Raw genomic sequence first — 24,557 nt, 5'->3', positions numbered from 1 at the left:
TACGCCACTGAAGAAGCAGCAGGAGCAACTTGTTGTTAAGTGTCTTGAGCAAGGACACGTCGGACATGTGCAGGAGCTGGGGATCGAACCCTCGACCTTCTGGTAGTGACACGACCGACTCTACCAACTGAGCCTGCTGCTAATATTCTCCAAGTCATAGAGTACACTTATGTTTTGGTCTGACTTTGAAAGAACAGGAATATTACCTCTGAAACAAACTTGGTAGTGGCGTTGCTCAGAGTCTTCAGCATTGGTGTTGCTTCAGCATAAAACAGGGACATCCGATTGGCCATCTCATTGTTAACCTCATTCTCCGCCTCCAGCTGTGTGCCAATACAAAAGGACATGACATGTTTCAAAATCAGGAGAGCTTTACCTTGTGTAACAAATGAAATATGGCTGGCTTTACGTGTCTTTGTTAGAAGAAGAAATGACTCCAGCTGCTTCCACTTAACATTTCATTCTTGTATGCAACATTAACAGCCTGATTATCAAAGGTCTCACCTGCTGGTTGTTCAGCCTGTTCCTGCTGATAGTCCTCCTGTAGTAACTGAAGTCATTCTGAATGGCTGGATTTGTCATCTGCATTGTGACAGGAGAGTTCATTTCATTTTTCAAAAGGCAGTTCAAGATAGTATGTTCAAGATATTGATTTTTCAGCACATTAAAGGTCTGTAGGCTGTTGCTAAGCCTGGATGAATTCTCTTCACCTTTAGCTCATCAAAGCTGAGCGTGAAATGAAGGATCTCAGCAAACTGTTTGGCCAGAGCCTGCTCTCTCTCCAGGTGCTGCATAGGAGCGTACGGCGGGCTGGTCAGCGCCTCCAGCAGACTGCGTAGGGCATTCTCTACAAACACACAGACATATAATACATTACAAATATTTATTCACACAAACTGTAATCTACTGCACAGTATTTATACCTCCTCCGCATTAAACTGATATTCTCTCTAATCTGGCCTGTGGCTGAAGGCTTTTTCACATCACCAGATTAATAAAAAAAGAACAGAATTACAGCAGCATCATTTAAACTGTTGTTACCTCGACTGTGTCACTTCTTTAGTGGATATCAGTGCAGGCTTTTGGTAATGGACCTAGCACTTTTGAAGTGCAGTGGGACCTGGCCCCAGGCAGTACGACAGACCTTTGGATCACCTCGTGAAAAAAAGAGTTAATGTCCTAAAAGAGGGCCCTCTGGACTAGAATTTAACTTTTAAAGTGACTGGAAATTTGCCATTTCAGCCCTCAGGCTTTGGAACTGCACGCCTGTTAAACACTTTACTTGGTGGTTCTTTTAAAAATCTATATATTCTAGCTAGAATGGCTTCACGGCCCCAGGGCTGGCAGCCGTTGTCTGTGGATCATTCTGCCCAGTGCCCACCAGTTAGGCCGGGCAATTTGGTGCATACATTCACGATCGCTTCAACGACTGGTGTTCACTTTTAAAATACTCCACTTATTTAGAATGGATGTCTAGAAGCACCAAATGCTACTGGAGAAAGTTTGATTATTTATTAAACTTGCACTAACTGTGGTACGCAAGTGACATCACTTGAGGCAATTCAAAAGATTTTGATCATCAACCACTGGAGCAACAAAAGGCTTACTAAAACTTTTGTCACATATTTAGTAGCTCTACCAAAGACCTGTTAAAAGACTTTGAGTTTGCTTAAGTTGTTTAAGTTTATCTTTTCCATAATTACTTTTATCATCAGGTCAATATTTATATTTTTGCAGGGCCTGGATTTATGAACAAAAACGTCAAAACTGATGGTGTTTCCATCTGCCTTAGCTGTCATGTTTTTGCATCAATTGTAATAAACACCTGTAAGCATGCTACTGTAGTATACACTTTACATTGTAAACATGCTTCTTTTATTATCAAGCTTATAGTGTTTTAATCAAAGTACCACTGGGCTCATACAAACTCAAGCATGGTATTAAATGTTCAATTTTCGAAGACTTAAAAAAAACTCAAGAAGACTTAAATGCCCCAAACCAACTGAAATAACTTGTCAAGATGGATAATTTAAGACTCCAGAATACACTTAATATAATGCTTAAACTTATGTTTGGCCTACTACTATCCAAATACTTACTAATGTACTTCCTATAAATTATTAAATGTTTGAAATAAAAATGATTTGTCGGGGTGCTGGTGGCGCATTGTTTAGTGCGCGCGCCCCATGTAGTCTATACTCCATTAGAGATCCCATCCCAAATCTTCTAACACCCTGATTATCTTTTCGGTCACTGTATCCGTGACCACACATTCACTGTGTCACATCTGCTATTGAACCTAAGCCTTTGCAGTTCTCTGCTTCTTCCATCTAATCAGACACATGAGCTGGACCTCAGAGGCTGTATGTAGTTGTAATGCCTCAGAAGCAGAGTCCCTCGAGGCTTCATCCCTTCCTCTGCATTAAATATGCATGAGGACCTTCTATAAATACAGCAGAGAAGTGTTTCATCTAAAGGGCCTGGCCAGAAACCGGCTCCCCCTCCTGCTGTTAGCACAGAGCACTACCCTGAGCCCTGATTCCCGAGGGTTTATTCTGACAGATTGGATTGAGAGACACCGCAGCTGTTTGTTTACTTTACGCGGGGCCGCTTAACCTCTTATTACCCCTTTGATCAAACACATAAATAAAAGAGAAAGGGGGTTCTAAGCGCAAAAACAGGAGGGGTCATCCAATTAGCACCCCTCTAGTCGTTAAGATTGGATCCCCTCGTCTCTGTAATGAGGGCGGCGAGTGGACAACATATCTGTTGTACTGATACATTATCATTAATTATTAGTCAGCCCTCTTCAGTAAGCTGAGAACATGATGTCCATGAGATCGAAGTATTATTGGAAGGCAGAGCAGGCGGCAGCCAAACTCTATTTCTCTGCTCATACTTCTCTCTCTCTCTCTTTACTCTCTCTGTACTGGACGAACATGTACTGTTTCCGTAGCAACGGCTGCCTGCCTGCTAGGTCAGGATGCTGCAGAGATGGCTGGGAGGACTTCATAGTGTGTGTATAGAGAGCGTGTGTTGTCGGACTGAAATGCCTGTAAAATCAGGCTGGTGGTACATGAAGGCGAGCTGTGAAGCAGCAGACTACAAGATGAGCTTCTCCCCGCTGCTCGTAATGATTACAGTCCACCTGGATGTTAATCTGCCTCATTTTTAAAGCTCGGTGAAACATATAGGTTACAATGCTGTCACTCTGTTGTGGTCAAAATATCGTACTTATTGTATTTTTAGAGACAGAATGGTGAGAGACAAACAGTCTGACAAGTATTAGACTTGTGACATATCTCACATCCTTTAACAGTCAAATAGCTGTTAAAAAAATAAAAAATACACAGAGCCAGTGTCTTCATACAGTTCTAATCTGTGAGACTAATCTGTGTGTTCAGCATGTCAGTACATCCTGTACACTTAAGTGCCATGCAAATGCATGTTTGAATAAAGATTTCAAATAACTACTTCACACATATTTCTGTCAGAAAAGTGAAAACACAAACCAAAAAAGGACATAAGATGCGCAAAAAACAAGTATATGAACCCTCTAATAACTGACATCAAAAACTCTGAATTTACTTTTAGGATACAGCTGCTTGTGGTTTTAATTCCAGTTCCAATTTGACGTCTAATTTTAACAGTAGAGAGTTTACAATTTTCCTGAAATTACTGTATGAACTCAATTGATTAGATATGCTTACCCAGTCGAAGGGAAAACTCATAGAAGCGCTTCAGTTTGGCCACCAGGGGGCAGACTGCATTCCAGGCCTTCTCCTGTAGTGCGAGGTCGCCTGGATTCTGGATGGCCTGCGGGCAGAGAGCACAGATGTTACTTAGCAAAAATGATTTAAAAAACTCATCTCAATCTCATCTATCCTATTCTATTTTCAACATAGAAGAAAAAAAGTTCCTTTCATGATAAGATTTGTGTTATTGAACTTTTTTTTCCCAAACAAATCTCTAGAATAAACTAAGCAGCAGATTACTGTTCTTTTTTTTTTTTTTTTTTTTTTACAATTTTAGCAAATGTTTCTCAATAAGGGAAATAATTAATCATTAAGGGATTTTTTAAAAGTCATGGTCAACGCGGTGTTTGTTTTCATCTGGGGTTGGGGGTAGCAGAGAGAGAACTCCTATGATTCCCCACCAGCCTCAATGTCATCTTTCATTATTGTATTGATTGAGAGCCCCCTGGAGGCAGAGCCTACATTAACAATGGCTGTTTGCAATAATCAATAGAAAATAGTTCACAATTAAATTAAAGGCTTTATCTGAGATTTTTCACACTTAAATATAATAGAAATCAAGTATATCCTCTGAAAATAACTCTGTGAGTCATGACTGTCTACAATGGGTGTAACACCCGAGTCCCACTGTCTGTGATGCTTTCAGAGTTTTCTGAGTCCTATCTTCAGTTTGTTTACATCGTCGGGACGGCCGGCCGGCTCATCCCCTCGCGTTTAAAAGTTGTTTAATTGAAGGACTAGCGAAAAGAAGAATAACATACTGTACTCACTGTTTCATTGAATGTCACGTAAGCGTTTCTAGATCACAGTCTTTTCGTGTAAATTTACATGCAGTGTGAAGATACGAGCATAATAAAGATCGCTAGCATTAGCATGCTAACACAACAATGCAGCGCGAGTTGTTTTGGTTTCATGCTGGTGCTCAAGGGCGACATCTTCTGGATCAAAACATCGCATATAAAGCCTTTAACATTAACAGGTTATCCAAATAATCATTAAAATAGATCATGTTTTTATTATTGTGTTTTTGTTTAGAACGTTCAGGGAATCAGTTTAAGTTATTAGAGACAGCGTTGGTTCATTGTTCAGCCTAGAAGCATGCAGAGCCATATCTGTTTAACTCAAACTGGTGCTCAGATATAAACATCTATGATGACACATGTTACTGTACTTGTAATAGTGAATGACTTTACTACTACTATTAAGTGTGAACCAATTGCCTGAAGTCACAGGAACATGACAGGAATTGGTGATACATCCTGCATACATTCATGCATGGCATCATTGTGGGTCATGCAATTGTTAAACATTGCTTTGGTACATTATTTGTGCCCATTTGATTTGTACGTATTGTAAATTAGAATATTTTTTGAACAACGCAGCTCTATGGCACAGAGAACACTTCAGGCATATTCTGCGTTATGGCCCAACTACCTTGCAAATTTCAGAAATCCAATCTTAGTCAAGAAAAACAGGTTTAATCTCAGTGAAAACGTAACTTCAATATTGTGTCTGTTCTCATTAAATGTTTTGAGATCTCAAGGGTCAGAAACAAAGAAAGGAAACAGTTCAGGGCTATTTGTTAACAAGTAGAGCAAAGCCAACAGCTGAGCAATCAGCAGCGATCGTTCACACTGCAGAGGGAACTTTAAAGTGACGCGTCGCTGAGAAAAGCTGCACCTGAACACACTAAGAGAGCCAGTGAGAGAGCAGCATACAGTGCCAGGCTTCTAACTTCTAACTATGCCTCTCACCGTACTGTGTGTGTGGTATGATACCCCAGTTAGAATGTCATCCTGTCATGTCACGTGAATCACACATGTGTGTTACTTTTTGGCTTGACGAATCAAGGTTCAACACATGACTACTGCTTCGTGCTTACTTCTCGTATCTCCTGGCCCGCGCCATTATAGGACTGCAGCTCTGCTAGGATCCCATGTGCCTCCTCCAGCACGGCGCTGACCTGGTTCCACACGGCTGTCTCTGCCTCTGTGGGCTGGGCATCTGGAAGGAGAGGACAGAAGGAAAGCAAAGGGGAAGAAGGGCCAGAGGAAGACAGGGCGAGAGAGGAGGGTGGAGGGGGTGGGAAGTGAAAGTGTGATGTAAGTTACGGGTAGTGATGAAAATATAGAGGGGAGAAGGTAGAACAGAGGAAAAGGGGGGGGGGGGGGGGTGTGAAGAAAATGTCAGGAGAAAAAGAAGAGATTTGAGGAAAGAGGGAGGTTAGTGATAAAGAAAGAGCTAAAAGGTGACATCCTATCAGGCCAGATACAAACCTGAGATAAATAAATGTTCACTGAATTATAGCAACTGTACTAATCTGAGATCAAAATCTAGCCGGTGTGTAAATGATTAAATTTATCCAACAGTATTATAACAAGAGACCTGCAAGCCCCACTCTGTCACACAGTCAGGCTTGTGGTCACCCTGAAGGACCGGAAGATGACAAACCAGTTTCACTTCAGTGAATTACTGGATGAGGATGTTTCCACTGATAGTTGAACATTTTAACGGTCTTCTGCTGCCATAAAAGTGCCTCAATTGCATCACTTGGACATTTCCAACTCCTGAGCTGTAATCATCTGAAGAACCATTGGTTCAGTGGAGATTAATATCAACTTGGATAGGTGTAATTGTCCCATTAGATTGATATAATAATGCTATCCATCTTTTTCTCACTTTCTTTTACCCTTTCTTATCTATGAATGAAGAGAGACATTTTTTTTTTTTGCCCATGAGGTTTAATTGTGAGAAATGTTAAAACAAACAAGCAGCAGAAAGAACAACCTCTGGGTGTGCTCGCTCTTTCTCTGTCTGTTTTTCACACTTACACACTGAGCAGCACACCAACTGTAAACTCAGTGTTTCTGCCGCAGGGCACCTCCCAGTCACAGTTCTGCTTTGTTTGCCCATGTGGCGTGCTGCACGCATACAGCAGAGATTAAAATGTTTGAGGGACACGATTTAAGATGCACTCTCATGAGTCATCCTTGTGTTTAGTGTTCGATTTCAAACTACTTATCACAATATGACTCAGGTATAAAGTGAGAGCAGTGTGCCCAGTTCTCTACATGAAGTAGCACCGCTGATTATTTTTGCACCCTGAGGCATTGCCTTCCTGCAGAGAAATAGTAATCATGAAATATTTGCTGTCCTAGGTGCACACGGGCTACCATTATAAAGAAAGCAAGCACGGCTATTTTAGAGATGACTCCTCGTTAATGGGCTCCTGCATTTCTAGTAAACAAAATTACATTTTGTATCTTGTTATCTTGTTATTAAAAGAACACTCAACTCATAGCATTAAAGAATGATTTTGCTTCTTTGCAAGATTAAATATGACTGATACTATTTCATTTCTATGCTAAATTATTTTTTAAAGCAGGAAGATGTTAGCTCCCAAAAGGTACTTACATTTTATCTTCATTTTGCACTTGAGGATTGAGAGTCTTTTTACTGCACATGGTGACTAACAGATACCGCAAAGCATCATGTTTATTACTCTGAGAGGACAACTTTATAAAAGAAATGATCCCTACTTTGCTTCTGATCTTTCAAAAGTCTATTACATGGTATAATGATTAGCATTAGGCCATACATTTTTTCTTTTTTTATGATCGCTCAGTATATTTCAGACAAAACCTCAAGCTATGTGACAGAGGTGACTGGTTGATAAGGAGAGCTCACTGATGGCGGAGAGGTGGAGAGGCAGAGGCATGTGTCTAAAGATGTAATGCCTCAGTCTGACTCATCTAACTTGCTTTGAAATTATGGTGAATCACAGGCATAATAAATAAAAAGTAAATTTAGCCTGTTTGACAGCTGACGTCTCTCGCCAGCATGAGCTCTCCCACTCCACCTGTAACAAACTGCAACTACGGAGGGAGGAGGAAGCAGCCGTTAAAGGGAAAAGTGGTGGAGAAGGAAAAGATTATGTTGGGATACACTACAAAATAGCTCCATCTTAACAATTTATTTACGTTCATAATCAGTGTTAAAATCCTTTTGAGGAGTCGTTTTTTTGTCAAAGATGATTTGTTCTGAATGCAGCACGTCTAGGCATTAGCCTAACAAAGTCTCAAGGAGTCCAACTCAGCCAAAACAAAAAGCCACATTTTTGTTTTGTTTATCTTAAAGCATGGACTTGTGTTAATAAGCGTGAAAGTGTAAATAAGCAATTGTAAGCAAGTAAACGAACACCCTCAGCTATGACTACAGGATGGAACATATTGCCGTAAAACTGCTACATGAGCATGCTAGCTTTATCGTTGCGCAGATGTTCACATAGCGATTGTAGCATTTAGCTCAAAAAGTGAAGCTGGGTAGAAACTAACATTAGCATGTTAGCATTGTCATTATGTTCCAGACTTGGGTCTGAGACATGGGTCAAACTATCAAGTTAATAAACACATCTTATACAAATATGCTCATGTTAGCATTCAGATTTTAGCTTTTAGCTCAACATGAACAGCCTCACAGAGCTGCTATCATGGCTGATTTGAATGCATTCTGGGAATGCTGTTTTGCGCTTTACAAAAACAACAGACGATTTCAACACTGAGTCTAAAATCAAATGATTTGTTAAGATGGATATTTTCCCACTGCAAAGGTAGGAATTCACTAACATAAAGGGAGGGATTTTACCAACTTCCTCTATAGCCATTCACCCAATCTTTGACTTTCTTTCACACATATTATTTGGTGCAGTACACACGCACATACACACAAGCACAGATAGGTCAGACATACAATAGGGGATGAGGAGATGAAGAGGTGGAGGGATGACGATAGACTGTTTGTTAGCCATCATCATCCCCAGGCAACAGACACCCACGCAGGACTGGCATTCTGTTTACTTCTCCACAGTTTTTGTAGCTTGGGAACCGAGATCAAAGCATTATTGTTGTCATTTTGTTACCGCCTCACCATGCTATTGTGCATCTGTCTTCTTTTATAAGATGTAGAATGTGTGAATAAGAGCCTTCAGAAGGAAGCCAAGTGACTTTCAAATGCCAGTCCCCAGAGCAGAAATCCAAAGATAAAGAGGCGTGTGAGGAGAGGAGTGGAGGAGGGAAAAGGGGTATATAAGGATATAAGATGACACGATAGTCAGCTAACACTGATGGAATGAGGAAAACAAAGCGAAGGCAACAAAGAGAAAGGGATTACTAAAAAAAATAAGAAGCGGATGGTCTCACGTTCAAAGTCAAGGAAAACTATTGGGCCATGCTCAAGTTCGGCGCAAGCCAGCACTTTCAGGAGGTTTCCCATGAGCCCCCTGGAACAGAAAGAGGGGAGAAGTCTGTGGGTGATGAGGGGACAGGTGTCAGGGTTGTGCGCGTGTGTGTATGTGTGTGAGAGCTGTATGTGTGTGAAGGTGAAGGTTTTCTGGGGCGGGGGGCTGGATGAGAGGAGTATGTTGGGATGGCATGGTGGAAGGATGTCCTGGGTGAAGCATGGCAACATGGATACAGAGCTTCTTTAATCCCACTCCTATGCTGTTATTTAGAGTTTGATTTCAATAGGAAAATAATTGATAAGGTAGCACTAAAATCAAATCTTCAACTTATTCTCACAATTCTACCTTAGAAATATAAACAGTAGAATGATATGGTATGTATAATACACCACATCATGGTAGATATTAACTCTCTAATGCAAACTCTGCGTTAGAAGAGTCGCTCAAAACTGAAGCCGTGGAATTAAGAATAGTCGGGTGTTGGTGACAAAAAGACATTTGTAAAAAACAGATTACTCTTGTAATAAATAATAATATTTTAATAAAAATGACTAAAAAGTTGATAAAGAATCCATTACCTTGTGTTGAAATAGGTCAAAGCTAGAAAGGCTTTAAAATGTCAGAAAATATTTGTAAATCAGCTAAAACTGGGATCTTGTTGGATAAGAGGTAACAGCACAAATGAAACTCTCTGAAACTGGTTTTGATGCTGATGCTTGTTTGCCTCACTGCCTTCACCTACGCACCGCTTATTTACACCTACGCAAACCCACGTTTAAACGAGAGCTGCTTTCAGCATTAGAGAGCTCTGAGAGTGGGACTAGAGAGCGTCTGAAAATGACAAACCACACCCACAACAACACTCCATCACACCACAAAAACAACTCAGCAGCTCACATTCGAAAAAATACCTCCCCTGACCCCACCAAGCGACCTCCCACTGAACACCTTTGCTGCACACATGTGCACCCACATTTCAAGCACACAGACACGTGCACACACCCCCGACGCTCACTTACTTTCAAAGTCCAGGAAAAAATGTGGACAGTTCTCTAAATCCTTGCCAAGGACCTTAATGAGGTTCCCCATGGCTGGCGACCTGGACAGGAGGAAACAACAAAATACATACAGTACGCACAACCTGGCAAACTGCAGGAAAATACACAGCATGCACATGGAGAACACAGCAGGTTGTGAGTGTTTTATTTTATTTTTTACCCATCTGCCCTTTTTTTAATTACCCCTCATCTTCCTCTCCTCCTCCATCCTTCTGTCTAAGCAATATGTCCAAAGCAAAGTCAGACGTCCCCTTTTTAAATGACACTGATCACAGTTTGCATGCCATGCACAGCATCTTCTGTATTGGATTAAAGGGGGGCCTGAATCCAGTAGTGAATCATTTAGCTCACTCATTGGGAGTCACTATAGCTGAGCAGTGGTTATAATCCATTTACATTACTATAGTAACCTAATAAAAGCTTGCAATGCACAGGCTACTTTCTCCTAATGCCCTTCATGTACAGCAGTCCATGGATACTTTATGACAAGCTCTTTATACTTCATACCCAAAGGCCAGATGCCAGCACTTTATGAGACAAATGATGCAGGCTTTATTAGATTATACTGTGGGTCAAACAAGCAGTTCTACACACTTGTATGTTTATATACAGCACCAGATAGAGCAACATATGTCAGGTGTTTTACAATCTAATACCATGAAAGTGGTCCCGGTGTTCAACCTCTACAATCACACAGTCCTGGGACTGAAACCAAAATATTGTGGGCATAAAGGTTGGCCAAACCAAAAAATTGTGTTCTGATCAGATACTCACTATTTAAAAGACCTGGGTCAATATTTAAAATATTTAAAAAACTAGCTTTTGGTCAATCGTTTTATGATTTAAGGGGAAGATGCAGTACTTATATTTCAATTCGAACAATTCATTAATCAAATTTTAAGCCTTTCTTTCTGTTAATCTCTTATGACTTATCATAATTATCTCAACATTTAGCAGAACGATTTACGATTGTACATAGTTTTGATAAGTCAGCAAAAGATTGTGTGTAGTGGGAAAAATGCTATCAATTCACATTTGAAAAAAAACCCAGCAAAGAAGTGGAGAGTTTGTGCATTAACAGAAGCCTATGCTTGCAATATGATGTAACATGAGAACGATTGTATGGATCTTATTGATGCTCATATCTCTCTCTCTAAAAGGTTTATTTTTTAGAATTTAAGCGCATGATCTATAACTATATAACACATGTGGAATATATAATTGCTTCAATGAATGGTCAGAGGTTTAAAAACGCACTTGTTGTTAACAAAATGCAGCTTCAGTAATAAGCCTGATCACTTTTGATACATGATTAGAGTGTCTGAAATGCAGCATTAACGCTAAGGGATCTTAAAGGGAGGGGTTTGAGAGGCAACATGTAGACCTTTGAGTATGTCGCATGAAAAAATGTCACAATAAATACAAAAACCGAGAAACTGAACATTGAAAAATGGACTCTCAGCTGCGTGAGTATTCAAGCTAGCTCTTGATTATAGAGGGACTTATAGCAGAATGTAAGCAGCTGCCAAGTTTCACTTCCTCTCCCGTACCCTCTGTGCTCATGTGTTATGTTAGCACACAGCAGAGGCCTATCAGTTTCCCCTATGCAAGAGTAATTTATGGCCAGCATTAGCATGTTTATGAGAAGCCACCGTGCTGCAAAAAGAGCCCGTTGTTTTCTCTGTTACTCAGCAAGAACCGGTGTTGCAATGCAGCATCCAGGTACAGATAGCAGGGATTAAGTTACATCATCCAGCCGCTGAGACAGCTTGCAGGTCCAGATTTACAAGAAGCAGCCATTTCTCTCCTGTTTCTACTGTATCATATGTTCACTCTTACTACAAAATCTACTGGGAGGCGGAGTAGGACAACTAGATGCTGAATCACTGCTGGAACCTGTGAGCATCAGTCCAAACGTGTAAAGCGCACCTAGTCTCCTCTTGACTTTTAGACCACCTGCTCTAAGATAGCAGAACGCTATGAATAAATGAATAACAGATTCAGAGCTTCATCCTGACAAGGTGATTGCAAAGGCGAAGTCAGGCCGAGTTTCAGAACACAGCCTCGTATACAGCAAGGAAAGCTTTCTGACATGAGACCAGGTGAGCGTGTGTGTGTGTGGGTGCGTTTAAGGTAGCTGCACATTGGCCACACTCATACATGATAACACTGAGTCTAGAGCAGCAGCATGTGGTCCATCCAGAGAGCAGTGCTCGGCTGATGGTTGCCAGGTTACTGTTGGCCTGGTGATATCTCTGCTCGTCTCAGCACAAGATGTGGAAAAAAGCAGCCACTTCGCTCACACACTGGGTCAGCTGCTTACAACGGTGGTCCGATGCATCAATTCAGCAATCAGTGCTTGTCTTAAAAGAATAATTCATGTGACCGACTCACCGACATTTACTTTCACATCTTAAAACAGGAAATTATGAGACTAACCCACAGCTTCTCACATCTCTCTGTTCTTACCCTGTTTTCCTACCATCAATTTACCTCTTCCTTTGTCGTTAGCTGTCAGATTTTTTGCCTCCCTTCTGTCTTCGTCCTCCCTGCTTTGTAAAAAACTGTTGCTGTGGGTAGATCCCAGGTTAGCGATGACTGCAATTCTCCGCGGCTCTGGTCTGCTTTTCTGAGAGACTGATGTAAACTTCTGCTCTTGCTCTTTCTCCCTCTGTCTCTCTCTCTCTCTCTCCCTCTCTGTATCTCTGTCCACTTCACACTTCTCTTTTTCAGGCATCTATTTAAAGTTCCTGTGGTTTTCTCTAGTTGATCAGCGCACTACATGCTTCTCTTTGTTTTCTTTATAAGCAGCTTGTAGAAGTAGACACCATGCTGTGTGAGGACGTTGAGTGCTTAAGATATGTTGGTATTATTCACATTTCTGTCTTTTCCCGCTGGCTCTGTCCTCCTTATGGGTGTCTTTAACTCTCTTAAATTCAAAGGCAAAGAGCGAAAACTCTTTTTCTCTTTCGTTTCTGACGTCAGAATGGGTTCCTCAAAAAATATCCCCCCCAGCTCTCATCTCTGCCTCACTTCTCTATTTCACCACTCCGCTGCAGTCTCCCGGCTCCTTTGGCCTTGTCTTGTCCAAGTACATCTCTGTCACGGTGCCATTCAGACTCACTGGTGGCCCTTAGGTGCAAACAAGTCTAAGAGGCAGAATGGGAATGTGGGTCTGAGCTTGGTAAACTCACGTTCCCTGTTTAGCTGCTGTACATACTGTACATCACAACAAAGCCATTGTTGTTTAGGCACCCTGATTGGACATTAAGACATGGCATTCTCCGAATCAGGAAGTGTGCTTGGTGGCTGCTGGTTGCAGTTTCCCTCACACGCAAACACACACACACACACAATGTTTGCAGTCAGCCAGCATGAAAGTGGAGCAAAGTGCTTCCCTTATGCAACTGTGCAAGCACACAGCTCTCATCTGTAGTCGGGAAAGAGAAACCAAACCGAGGGGCTCCTCGAGTCTTAATAAAGACACGACTCGGCTCCCACATGGCATCTGAAAAGCAAACCTGGTCAAGACTGGAAGCCAAGCAGCAGAGCGAGGCCTCCCAGCTTCCTTTCAGCGCTCACTGAAAGATTCCTCCTGTTACCGCCCAGGAGCTTTATCAGTGTGGATTAGCTGAGTCCAGAAACAGCTCTGCTCATCTTTGCCAAGCCCAACCTCTATTAACTCACCAATATTACCATCTGAACCTCCTTTCTCCATCTGTGCGTCTCTCTCTCCCTGCCTCGTACTGCAATGATCTCTCTTTCTGTCGCACACTGGCTGACTGGTTATTCAGTGGCCTGTGAATCAAACCCATTCAGCAGCTGCACTGTATAGAACGGATGAAGCGACTATACTCTCCAGGCTCTCAACTTCCCTCTATGCCAATGCTCTTTCAGTATCCCGAAATTATCCATTCGTCTCCCCGTTTTCTAACCCGCCCATGTGGTGCTCTCTGCTGTGTTCTTTGTTTTTTATTTTTTTACAGATTTTTTCAATCCTTATTTTCATCCATACCTTCGCTTGTGTGTATCCCTCCGTAACACTTCACTGCATCAACCAGGGCTTGTCAGCTCCACACAGAGGTTACAGCATCAGCACCCACCACCTGACAAGGAGGAAGACAGATAGACACAGTGAGAGGGAAATCAACACAAAGTTCAACATCACATACCGTACAATGCCAGGACAATAGCAAAAAATGTCAAAGACTTTTAGTTAAAGTGGGAAAATAAAAGCATGGGGGGAAGAAACAGCTAGGCCCATATGTGCTAGCTTTGAAGATGAGGATGTTTTTTTTTAACCTCGCTAGCTTTGCAGTGCTACATCTTAATACATCTCACTCCATTCAAAACAGCGTGTGCACGTTGGTAGTTTAATCCGTTAATATCTGTGTTTTACTCACTTACAGGACATCAGAAATGAGATATGCAACATCACTAGTTAGCTTAAGTTGCCTACTTAGCAGGGCTAACAGAGCCCTGTTAGCATTCATTTGAAGTTGTGTTTATATCCACCCAACTAATGTTGATCCAATATATGCTCTTCATTCAACTCTGTTTGCTCTTTGCTAACTCCTAAAGAAGAAAAAAAAACCTGGTTAAGTTGCAAAATGATCCACTGTTTGTTAGCTTGCACTTAACTTTGCTCCAGTGTAGTTTGTGGCCATGATGTGTAGGCTACAATGGTTCTTAAAGCTTTTGCATTTAAATTGCTGTTGAAAACTACACTATAATGATTCTAAAAAAAATAAATAGAGACTAGCTGAAAATCTCAGCTGCATGAAGTGGAAATCAATTCTTCGTTTTTTGCATGTCGATGAGCCATTGCTTCGACGTCATATGAAATAATTCCATTTTATAATTACACAAACAATGTATTTCTGTGTCAAATTATGGGCGTAATTAAGCAACACTTTTTGGGAGGTAAAGTTTCAACACAGCATTCATAAACGTTCAGACACAAAGGACCTTCCAGCTTCCATCCAAAATGACCAGTATTACCCCTTGAAAAAGCTAAATCGGTCAAATCTGAAGCTGGAAGGTGGTTCTTTCATGTCTCCCTTTCTATATTCTGACATGGACTAATCTTGTTAAGCTAATCTCATTTATTTGTCGTCTCTCTCAGCTCCAGCCTTGTCTTCTACCGGCTGACTGGTGTAACTATTAACACTACTGCTGCTGCCGTTGCATCATCGAATCTCATCAGGAAAGAGTGCAGACTGAAGAGAGGCGGGGGCCTTTGAAGAATAGTTGCCAGGGAAACACAGCCTCCTATTCTCATGGTAACAAGCAGTTGGGATCTGTTCAGTGTTATCAATTAGGTGAATTGGATGAACCAATGGGTGGATGGATAAATAGATGGATAGATATATTACACTCTCCTTAGAGTGACATGAAAGCATTGACGTTTGTACTTTGATGGTTGTAAACTTTACTACTCACTTCTTAAATAACATGTCCTCTATCTTTTTAGGGACTTTTACATAGATAGATACATACATGTGATTCCTTTCAGTAAATTGCCTATTGCTTATTGATATGTCCTCTCAGGGAAAGGGCAAAGGCCAAGTACTGTACAGGAAGCTAAGGTCAAGAGAGGTAAACTCACAGTGAGGTTAATATTGTTGGACAGAGTTGATTTAAACTTCATCTTTTAAGTAAGACTGTTTTTTTTTTTTAACGTAAGTCTGATATTTGTTTCAGTTATTTACCTCCTGACCTTTAAATCTGAAATGAACAACTCATTCACTCCCTCACACTCAGCCCACAGAGAAGTAGTTGTTTTAGGTACAGGGTATTATTTCAGCCCTCTAATGGATTTATCCGATCACACAGTGAGCGCAGACACATAATTTCACTACAGCAGACAGACCCAGACTTACACATTTTGATGGATTACTGTTTAAAATTCTGCTAATTAGTTGAGTGATTGGATTGCCATTTTAGCTCCATGCCACATGTTTTCTTTCTCAGCTCTACTTAATGAAAGATAAAATGTAAACTTTGTTATTAGAGTGATGTATTAGAATATAGTTTAACCCAAACAAAATGCTTTATAATTTCTTTAGAAAAGGATCTTTCTGTTGCTAGCTTGAAGTACGTATTTAACTGGTGATGAAACAGACTGGAATTAAAACTGATGCCTCTATAAGATCTACAAAAGCAAACAAGAACATGAGCAAGATTGACTGTTACGCCAATTTGGGGTTTGACAATGTGGTTAGCTAAGACCAAGAGTGTTCTGCAAAAAAGACTCATATGGTGTTTTCACGCGTTGCAAGTACTGGAGCGGCATGTGTGAATGCAAACGCCCTCCAAAATTACCTGCCAGTCCCCAAGTAACATTTCCGCATGAAGTAGGGGTGCTTAAGTACAAAAAAACAGCAGGAGATATTTGAAAAAATGTTTTGCAAGCAAGTGGGCAGGGATGAAGAATTTTATATCATGCGACCGGGGATGTGAGCGGTGTGATCTGAGAAGAGAGAATTTGGAAAAACAGCTACAATTAGTGGTTCATTTTATGGTTAAAAGACGGCAGGTGGATTTTTGCCATTACAGAAACTCAAACATATTTGGGATTAGATCAGCCAAAGCTTAAGAGGAACCAGTTAGTCCACTGGGGTTGCCAAAATCATCACTGAATGAAAGTGCCTAATGTCCCTATAGTAACACAGATTAAATTAGATTACGTGTGAACAGTGTTAATATGACATTTTTTTTAAATTTAAAGTGTTTAAAGTTAAGACCAATCGATTGATTCCAGGAAGACTTCTATTGCTTCTGCCTCTTAATGAGTTCCATCATAAATCAGTGTCATGTTAATCAAATATCAGACTACTCTCGAGTCTCCAGTGGGCAGACAATGAAGCAGAGGTCCAGACAGTATTTAAATTTAGTTGCTGTTTCTGCAACTTTAGATGGTGACAGAGTCAGAGGGTCTGTGGGGTAAAAGGGAAGAAAGAAAGAGATCATAAAGTCATTATACGCAGACGTCTGTGTCCGTGCTACTCAGCTTGTGTTAGTTCTTCACACTGAATGAGTCCTGCTTTAAAAACCCACTGGTGATTGTTCCCTCTCTCGCTCTCTCTATCTTTTCGCTCTGTCTCAACCTTTCGCCTGCTCTCGACACACCCCACTCTCCACCCCCTGTTCACTGCATGCTTTTCTTTTATGTCCCCGTTCATTCACTCATCTTCTTACCGGTCACCCTTTCGACCTCATCCTCTGTCTGTGACTCTTTTATATCCTCCTTCTTTGTTCTCAGCATTTTTCCCTAAAGGTAGTAGAGTGCAGGAGGCTGCAGTGAAATCGCCAGCTCATGTGTGTTTGTGTTTGGAGAGAGGAGGGGAAAGAAGAGGAGGCAGAGTGAGCTAAACACCCACCTAAACTCAGTTACCGTTGTGTTAAGAGAACAGACGAAAAAAAACACTTTTTAAGGCTGGTGTAGAGCATATTATATAATGCACATGGTTTACTGTATATTTTACATTAGTGTAGGTTGGGAGGAAAACGGGTGATTGAGCACGTACTGGAGGTCAAATTTTGTGGGAGGAGAGGAAAATAGATGAGATAAATGAGAAGGAAAGGAAAAACAGTACAGGAGAGGAGAAGATATATAGGAGGGAGTTGAAATGTAAAGAGAAATCTATGAGATGAGAGAAAAGGAGGGATACAAAATGGAAAGAGGAGGAGAAAAGAGTGACAGGGAAGGGAACGAAAAGGAGAGGAAAGAATGAAAAAGGAAAGGTATCAAGGGGCTAGGAGAAGACAGGATGGAATAAAGGAAAGGAAAAAGGAGTCTAGGAGAAGAGAAAGCTAGTTTCAGCCAAATACTGAGAGGTGTCAGTGTCAGACCGACAGCTAGACCATCACTACATCTGACCAATGATGGAATGCTACAGCCAATTTGCCTTAGGCCTACATACCAAACACACACACACACACACACACACACACACACACACACACACACACACACACACACAGTATAAGGAGAGAAGGGGAATAAAAGGGAAGAGTGGCTGAGTGTGACGCTGAAGGATGGAGCAAAATAGAGGTGGAAATGGAAGGAGGTTACGATTCTTCAGCATCACCCCTCCCCCTTCTTCTTCCTCTCCCTTTCTCTTCCTGACAAATACACATACACATACACACACACACACACAATGGCTGAGTCTGGGTCCAGCGCAGCACACGGCGCCTCATAAAAAGGGCGATTGCAAATGAGCATTGTGATTCTGTGCTGCACGGCTGACAAAGAAAAAGGGGAGGTTAGAGTGAGAGGCAGAAAAATGGCAGAGAGAGAGAGAGAGAGAGAGTACGGCATGTGTAAGCTGTACTCAAATCCATTTTCATTGTGTCACTTAATTCAGTGTGATCATTTTTTTGATTGAAAAAAAAAAGAACTGGGGCAGCAAGTGAGGGATCGCAAAGCTTATATGTTCAGAGGTGGATCAAAATGAGCTCTTACATCTCTTTTGTGTAGATATTATTGAGGTTTATATAGAGTAAGTATCTTTACATTTCTAATATGCACAGTATCTTGTTTATCAAAGTGTCTAACACGAGAGATTCTTGGTAATATAATTCATTTCAGTGCTCTCTTAACTCTACCACACAAATTAATATATGCCTTATATCTAATGCCATTAATATTTGAGCACCAGATTTTGGCTCAGGGCCTTTCTTGGAAAAGCAGAGTTAGAAAAATAACAGCCTTGAATTGGATTTTAAGAGCTGTTTCCTCCCTAAGCTTTGGCTGCAGGATAAAGGAAGGGTGCAGCTCTTATCTTTATTTGTGATGTTGGATGCCAATTAGCTGCTGTCATGGGGAGCACCAAGCTTCCAGGGGTCCATGTGCATTCGCATAGGGGTTTTTAGTGTGTATTGTGCACTTGTGTATGTGTGTCACTATTGCTTTGACTATTGTTGCACCCCCATTTTCCTTGTCCTTGTCTGACCCCCTGCTATCAGTAAACAAAGAGAGAAGCGATATAAGTCTGTACAGCAGACACTCTTTGTCCATGATGGAATGCTTACACACTGCTCCATATGGGCCAGGACAGTGTGGAAAACTCATAGTCACCTGGATGGAAACAATATGTTGAAAGAGGGTGGTTGTACACACATCATATAGGTGCAGGGCAAAAAAAAAAAAAACAACAGAATTAAGAAGACAAGCATGCACACTTTCTTAACGACACAAAAAGTTTAAAGATCGCAACATTTGGACCAAATGCTGTTCATCCATAGTAAAAAAATAAATGGGATGCATCAACTATATATAGTAAATAGATTAACACAGCAATAAGCTGATAAGCACTATGATGGCAAATATTAAGAAAAAATATTCAAATACACCCGGAGTGATTTTAAAAAATAAAAATGCATAGGAAAAGGATATAGATGGATCAGAATGTGTATACTTATATACAGATGAGTGTCCAGGTTGTAACAAAAACTATTTAATCAATATACATTTTGTGAGTTTATACTTGAAATGGATTGGATTTGTTTGCATTGAGCGGGTATGTTTACAGGTATTTGTTAGTGAGATAGAGGGGTGTTTAACATTGAGTGAGCCACAAGGACTTCCATAAAACAGAACATAAAGGCAGTTTGAACTTAACTCTCTGTGTGCTGAAGTCGTCCACCCTCTTCATACCACTAAGAACTGTCCTTGACGGAAGTGATGCTCCATCACACTGTGCTGCAGTGTGTCTCATATGGCAGAGGATGCAGTGTTACACTACTCCCTGTCCCACTGGGAGGGGCAGAATAGCAGCGGCAGCTCTCAAATATAGGAAATTGGCTGCCATGTAAGGTATGGACTCTAGCTGACGCAGAGAAAAAAAAAAATTGATGGAAAAGGATGAAAATGAAATTGGGAAAAAAAAAGAGTCTGTTGGGATGTGATGGTGGATCCCTGGTGTGAGAGTTTGAGATCTTGGCAAATTCTGTGGTGTATTTCTGTCCGGTGATCTATTTTTAACCTAAATTCCCACTAACTCTTTGTTATTTAATTCAAAAGGAGTGACACAGTAGATACTCCTCATTTACTCAAGCTAATTAGTGAGCATGCATGTGTGTATGTGTGTGTATGTGTGTGTGTGTGTGTGTGTGTTGATGTGCACAGAAAAAGTCGAGGGGAGTAAAACAAAAATCTATGTGTAAGCTTGGTCTCACAAGGCTGATCAAACACAAAACACAAACACGGTTGCCAACATCCTAGTGTGCCCATGATAGATCTGGCATACACACATGTGAACAAATAAAGAGAGAGAGAGAGAGAGAGAGAGCGAGAGAGAGAGAGAGAGAGAGAGAGAGAGCTGTGAAGACCATAGATTGTTGCTTAGCCATCATGCCGGTTACACAGTGTTGCAGTGGTAAGCATTGCCTCCTCATAGCAAGATCTGTGTGTTGTTTGCATGTTCTTGTCTTGTTTGCATGGCTTGAGACTTTATTGTGGATGTAGCCAATGGGATTTCACTTATTGATTTTTATACCAATATTTTGAGTGGAGTCTGCCTTTTGTATATTACAATATTCTTTCTTTTTTTTTTTAGCAATAAGTTACCATAGGGAGAAGAGGGGAGTACTAAAGAAAACAAGCTCACACAATGGGATGAGATAAGGTAACACCTTGCAGACAGCTAGGTAACCATGCCATTATTCATGCATTTCTTCTCGCCTTATAACAGGTGATTTGATTTTTAAATGTCATAAATAACGACATAAGAAGAATACAGAGACCTAAACCTGTACTCATGTTATTTATGTTTGGCTTATTAATATTGAGGTCCAAGCAGTTTGAGTAGCTTTTAAGTTCCCCTTCAAGTGGCAATTCTGGTATAGCCACATTTTTTGTTACTGCAATATTGGATTCATTTTTCAGCCCTATAGCGTCGTCACTTGACATATACATACAGAGATAACGGCTGATCTTTTGTAAATCCCCACGACCCTTTGTTACCGTGCAGTATGTGTCAAGCTTTCCATTATCGACTGACACATGCAATTTACAATGACTGTGATAAAAGCCTATCATTTCAAAGCGGCATTATTTTCATGCAGCAGGGCTTGCCTATAAAGCTACCATTATAAGCCCTTATGTTGCATATGTACAGTACGACAAGGGAATAAAACAGAAATCTCAGACAGTTGTTTCATTCTGACATAAACCTAGCTTAAACCTGAGTATTGTTTTTTTTTCTCAAGCTTGGAAGGCCTGTTGTTTCTTTAATGGATGCTGTGCCAGCTGTTGGCAAAAACAGCAGACTGAAGAAAGAAGCAGATGTTAAACTGAGAGGCCATGATCAGGAGCAAAGTCAAACGCACTTCCTCCTCATCATGACTGTTACACTAAAAGCAGTCAGTTCATTCATCTTGGATAGTCAAAATTCAGCTCTTATGTAACAAATCACTCATCTCTCAAAACCTAGTGAGCTGGGGCCTCAGTTGATAATCACAAAAGTAGATTACCCCATAGGAACTTTTACACACTTTACATTACTGTGTCACTTCCTCTTTGCTCTCTTTAGTCGCCCTTTGGACTAAATTGCCGTCACCTACAAACAGTGTTGGTGATATTGATCTCAAATATGACCAGAGGGCGGGCATTTGGGCTTTTCATTGACATTAGTGAACAACAATTGATCTGATCAACTGACAACAGGCCATAATACTGTAGGAAGTCCTCAGAACGCTCATGTGAAGTGATGTAATGAAATATAGAAAGTCAACTTCTCCCCTTTCATATCCAGAAAAAGAGAGGGGAACAAGCCAAATCCTGTCTGATCAGAACTGGAGTCACAGAGGCCGAAGAGAATTCACCGCGGCCCATGTACTTGTTTTACTGGATGTTATATCACACATTTCAAAAAGTTTCCTCAGGAGTCAGGACACGCATAACAAGGATGTTAACGGATTTTAATAAGAGTTTTCAGTGTTCTCCACAAGTGCCATCCAGCATTGAAAGTTAAGTAATATGATCTACGAATAATCAGATCTTAGCTCCCTTGTCAGGGGGAATTAGATCCCGCTGTCTCCCAGATCTATTTTCTCACTTCGCATTGGGTTATATCCATCAATAGTTTTTTTTTATATTAAATGGTTCCTTGTTTTGTTTTCTCTTTTAACCAGTCTTGAGCTTTGTTTTGTTTTGTTTGAAAATAAGTGATTTGAAAATTAGAGAATTCCATTTTCAGTTAAATGAACATTTCTTGAAACTTGAAGAGTTGAATTCATTCCTATAAAGGGGACAAGTGCTGTAGATAATAACACAGGGATCTCAAGAAAGGTGCTTTTATGGCCGTGGTTGTCTGTGATTTTTTTTTTGCAAATCTGCTTTCTCCACAATTTGTAAAACAAAATGTCCTACCATCACTCCCCAAACTCATGGGCGATATCACAGTATAAGTCCAAAGCAAAATCGAATCTTTTTTTTTTTTTTCCAATGCTTCGCTCTGGTTGTGCCTCTGACGTTTGGGAATTACCTGAATCCTTGGATAGCATTTTGGAGCAAATTCAGGTGGACTCATCTCGTTTCACAGCGTGGAGTGCGATTTGCAGAAAGATCAAGCTGGAGTGCTGCATCACATTAGCAAAATCACCAAGGTGTTTTATTGGAGGTTGGCAGTCAGCAGTAAGGAACAAATATCTATCTTCTAACGATCTCAACAGTTATAATTTGGTGGTGCTTGAACAGAGATGCTATGAAGGTATTGTCACACAAAGCCATGACATCATATCAAGGGGAAAATGTTATACATTTCATTAAAAACACAGGGTTTTGCTTATCTTGTACAACGTGTAACGCTCACATTAAACACAGATGCTATTTGGTTGTTGGGAAGTCTTTTATTATGGTTTCATTTTAAGTTTCCTGCCTGCCTTCGTTGTCTACAGCCCTTTGGTCAAAACACATTGTATTAAATGTTATATAAATAAACTTGACTTCACCTGGGGGAGGTAGTTATAACTATCACATTTATATGGAGCTAGAGGTGTTAGCTTAGCATAGCATTAAGCCTTGAAGCAGGAAGAAACACTCTGAATCTCTCCAAAGGTATTGAAATCCTTACAAGCAATTCAAAGGTCATTTATGACAGAAATGCGCTTGTATGTATATTCCATCTACAGAAGAATGTCAAAAGCGTAGTGGTCAGCCACCAAGCAACTTCATGAAGACTTCACAAGTTCACTGCACCTGGTCTAGAAATATGGCGCCGTAGCTTGAAACCAAGCTTTTTTGTTTACTTGCATTTTGTACGGATTACTCAAATTAGATAAGAATTCTTAACAAGTCAGATCTAGAGGTGCTGGTAGGTGCACTTGGTTACCGTTGGACAAAGCTAGGTTAGTTTCATCTAATTAATCGTATGGACAGGTATTTTAGTGTTGTCTAATTTTTCATTTGATGTTTTAAATTTACCTGTAGGAAAAAAATCCCAAATTGATTTTGAAACTGTGATTCTTGTTTTTTCATCTTATGTTAAATAAACTTACCATTATAAGATGTGTTTTCTGCAGAGGCAGCACCTTCAGTTTCTTTTAAACTGCCCCTTTCTTACCTCATGTGCATTAAAATACACTTCTGATGGATGTATCTGGACCCTCCCTCATCACTCTGACCCCTCTTAACTGGATCATCATCTCCCATTTTAGTAGTAATCCCTGACTTCTGACACGACTGACTTAAAGACCACAAGGTGAACAGGTAGAGACAGATCACAACTCAAGTTCCAAAGTAATCTCAGACCCAGCTTCTATACTAAACTGATTCAGCCCCTGAACTCCACTGAAAACAAAATGAACATCAGACACACATGGAAGCTCGAGTGGCAGATGTTTGAATGACAGATGTTGCTGCTTGACAGATGGGTCGGCCAGTCAACAAGATTAGAAGAGTTTACATGAAGCAAGGATTTTGTGGAAATCAGTCAGACAGACACGTGGATAAACATATGGATAATGTTTTTTTTAATTAAAGGATTCAATGCAACATATTGTAGTTGTCCATGCATGCTTCTGAAATCAAAACATATTACTGGAAGTCAGTCTCATAAGCTTCTTAAGCAAAAAGAATTGAATCATTGCTGCTTTTTTGTCACTTCCAAGTTCAGAACTCAGTGATGGTTTGGATTTTAAAAAAAGCAATTCTTTATTGCAAGGATTTTTTTTTTAGCACCGTCAGACTCTCAATAAAAAATGTATGAACTTAACTCAGACAAGATTTTTAAGTTCTTGCTAAAACAAAGGATGTTCTTTTGTCTTTAAAATTCACTTTGATACCCTTTACTAGCTTTAAAATGCTCCTCCAGACTGACCTGTTTGGATCTATTTAGTGTTGGAATGTTTTGACAAAACACTTTACAAGCACGAACCATGACATTTTAGAGTAGCTGCACACATTTCCGTGTCATTGTGCATGTCACTCATTGGCCTTTGTTTTTTTTTAAAAGACTGTCAGTTGAGGTTTTGCTCTGACATCAGCCATGTCTAATT

General features: G+C 40.5%; 1 protein-coding gene across 5 annotated transcripts in view; it reads right to left on the bottom strand.

Annotated features, from left to right (window-relative positions):
• Positions 1 to 24,557, bottom strand: part of fam49al (family with sequence similarity 49 member A, like) — a 31,935-nt gene that overhangs the window by 4,019 nt on the left and 3,359 nt on the right. Inside the window, exons 2-8 of one of the 5 annotated variants that reach the window (XM_065948534.1) lie at positions 14,068 to 14,158; positions 8,954 to 9,033; positions 5,638 to 5,759; positions 3,711 to 3,816; positions 711 to 847; positions 505 to 582; positions 207 to 323 (exon numbers count right to left, since the gene is read on the bottom strand). In XM_065948534.1, coding sequence (XP_065804606.1) covers positions 207 to 323; positions 505 to 582; positions 711 to 847; positions 3,711 to 3,816; positions 5,638 to 5,759; positions 8,954 to 9,026 — 633 coding nt within the window. In that variant the 5' untranslated portion in view covers positions 9,027 to 9,033; positions 14,068 to 14,158. Of the gene's footprint in view, positions 1 to 206; positions 324 to 504; positions 583 to 710; positions 848 to 3,710; positions 3,817 to 5,637; positions 5,760 to 8,953; positions 9,034 to 10,013; positions 10,094 to 12,545; positions 12,698 to 14,067; positions 14,159 to 24,557 lie in introns of those variants that run through there. The other 4 variants (XM_020643139.3, XM_020643140.3, XM_020643137.3 and 1 more) reach the window with 4 other exon arrangements.

This window comes from Labrus bergylta, chromosome 19 (genome assembly GCF_963930695.1).
Source record: "Labrus bergylta chromosome 19, fLabBer1.1, whole genome shotgun sequence".
Lineage (NCBI taxonomy): Eukaryota > Metazoa > Chordata > Actinopteri > Labriformes > Labridae > Labrus > Labrus bergylta.
The sequence above is the reverse complement of the archived record's forward strand: the minus strand, read 5'-3'. Positions and strand labels throughout refer to the sequence as shown.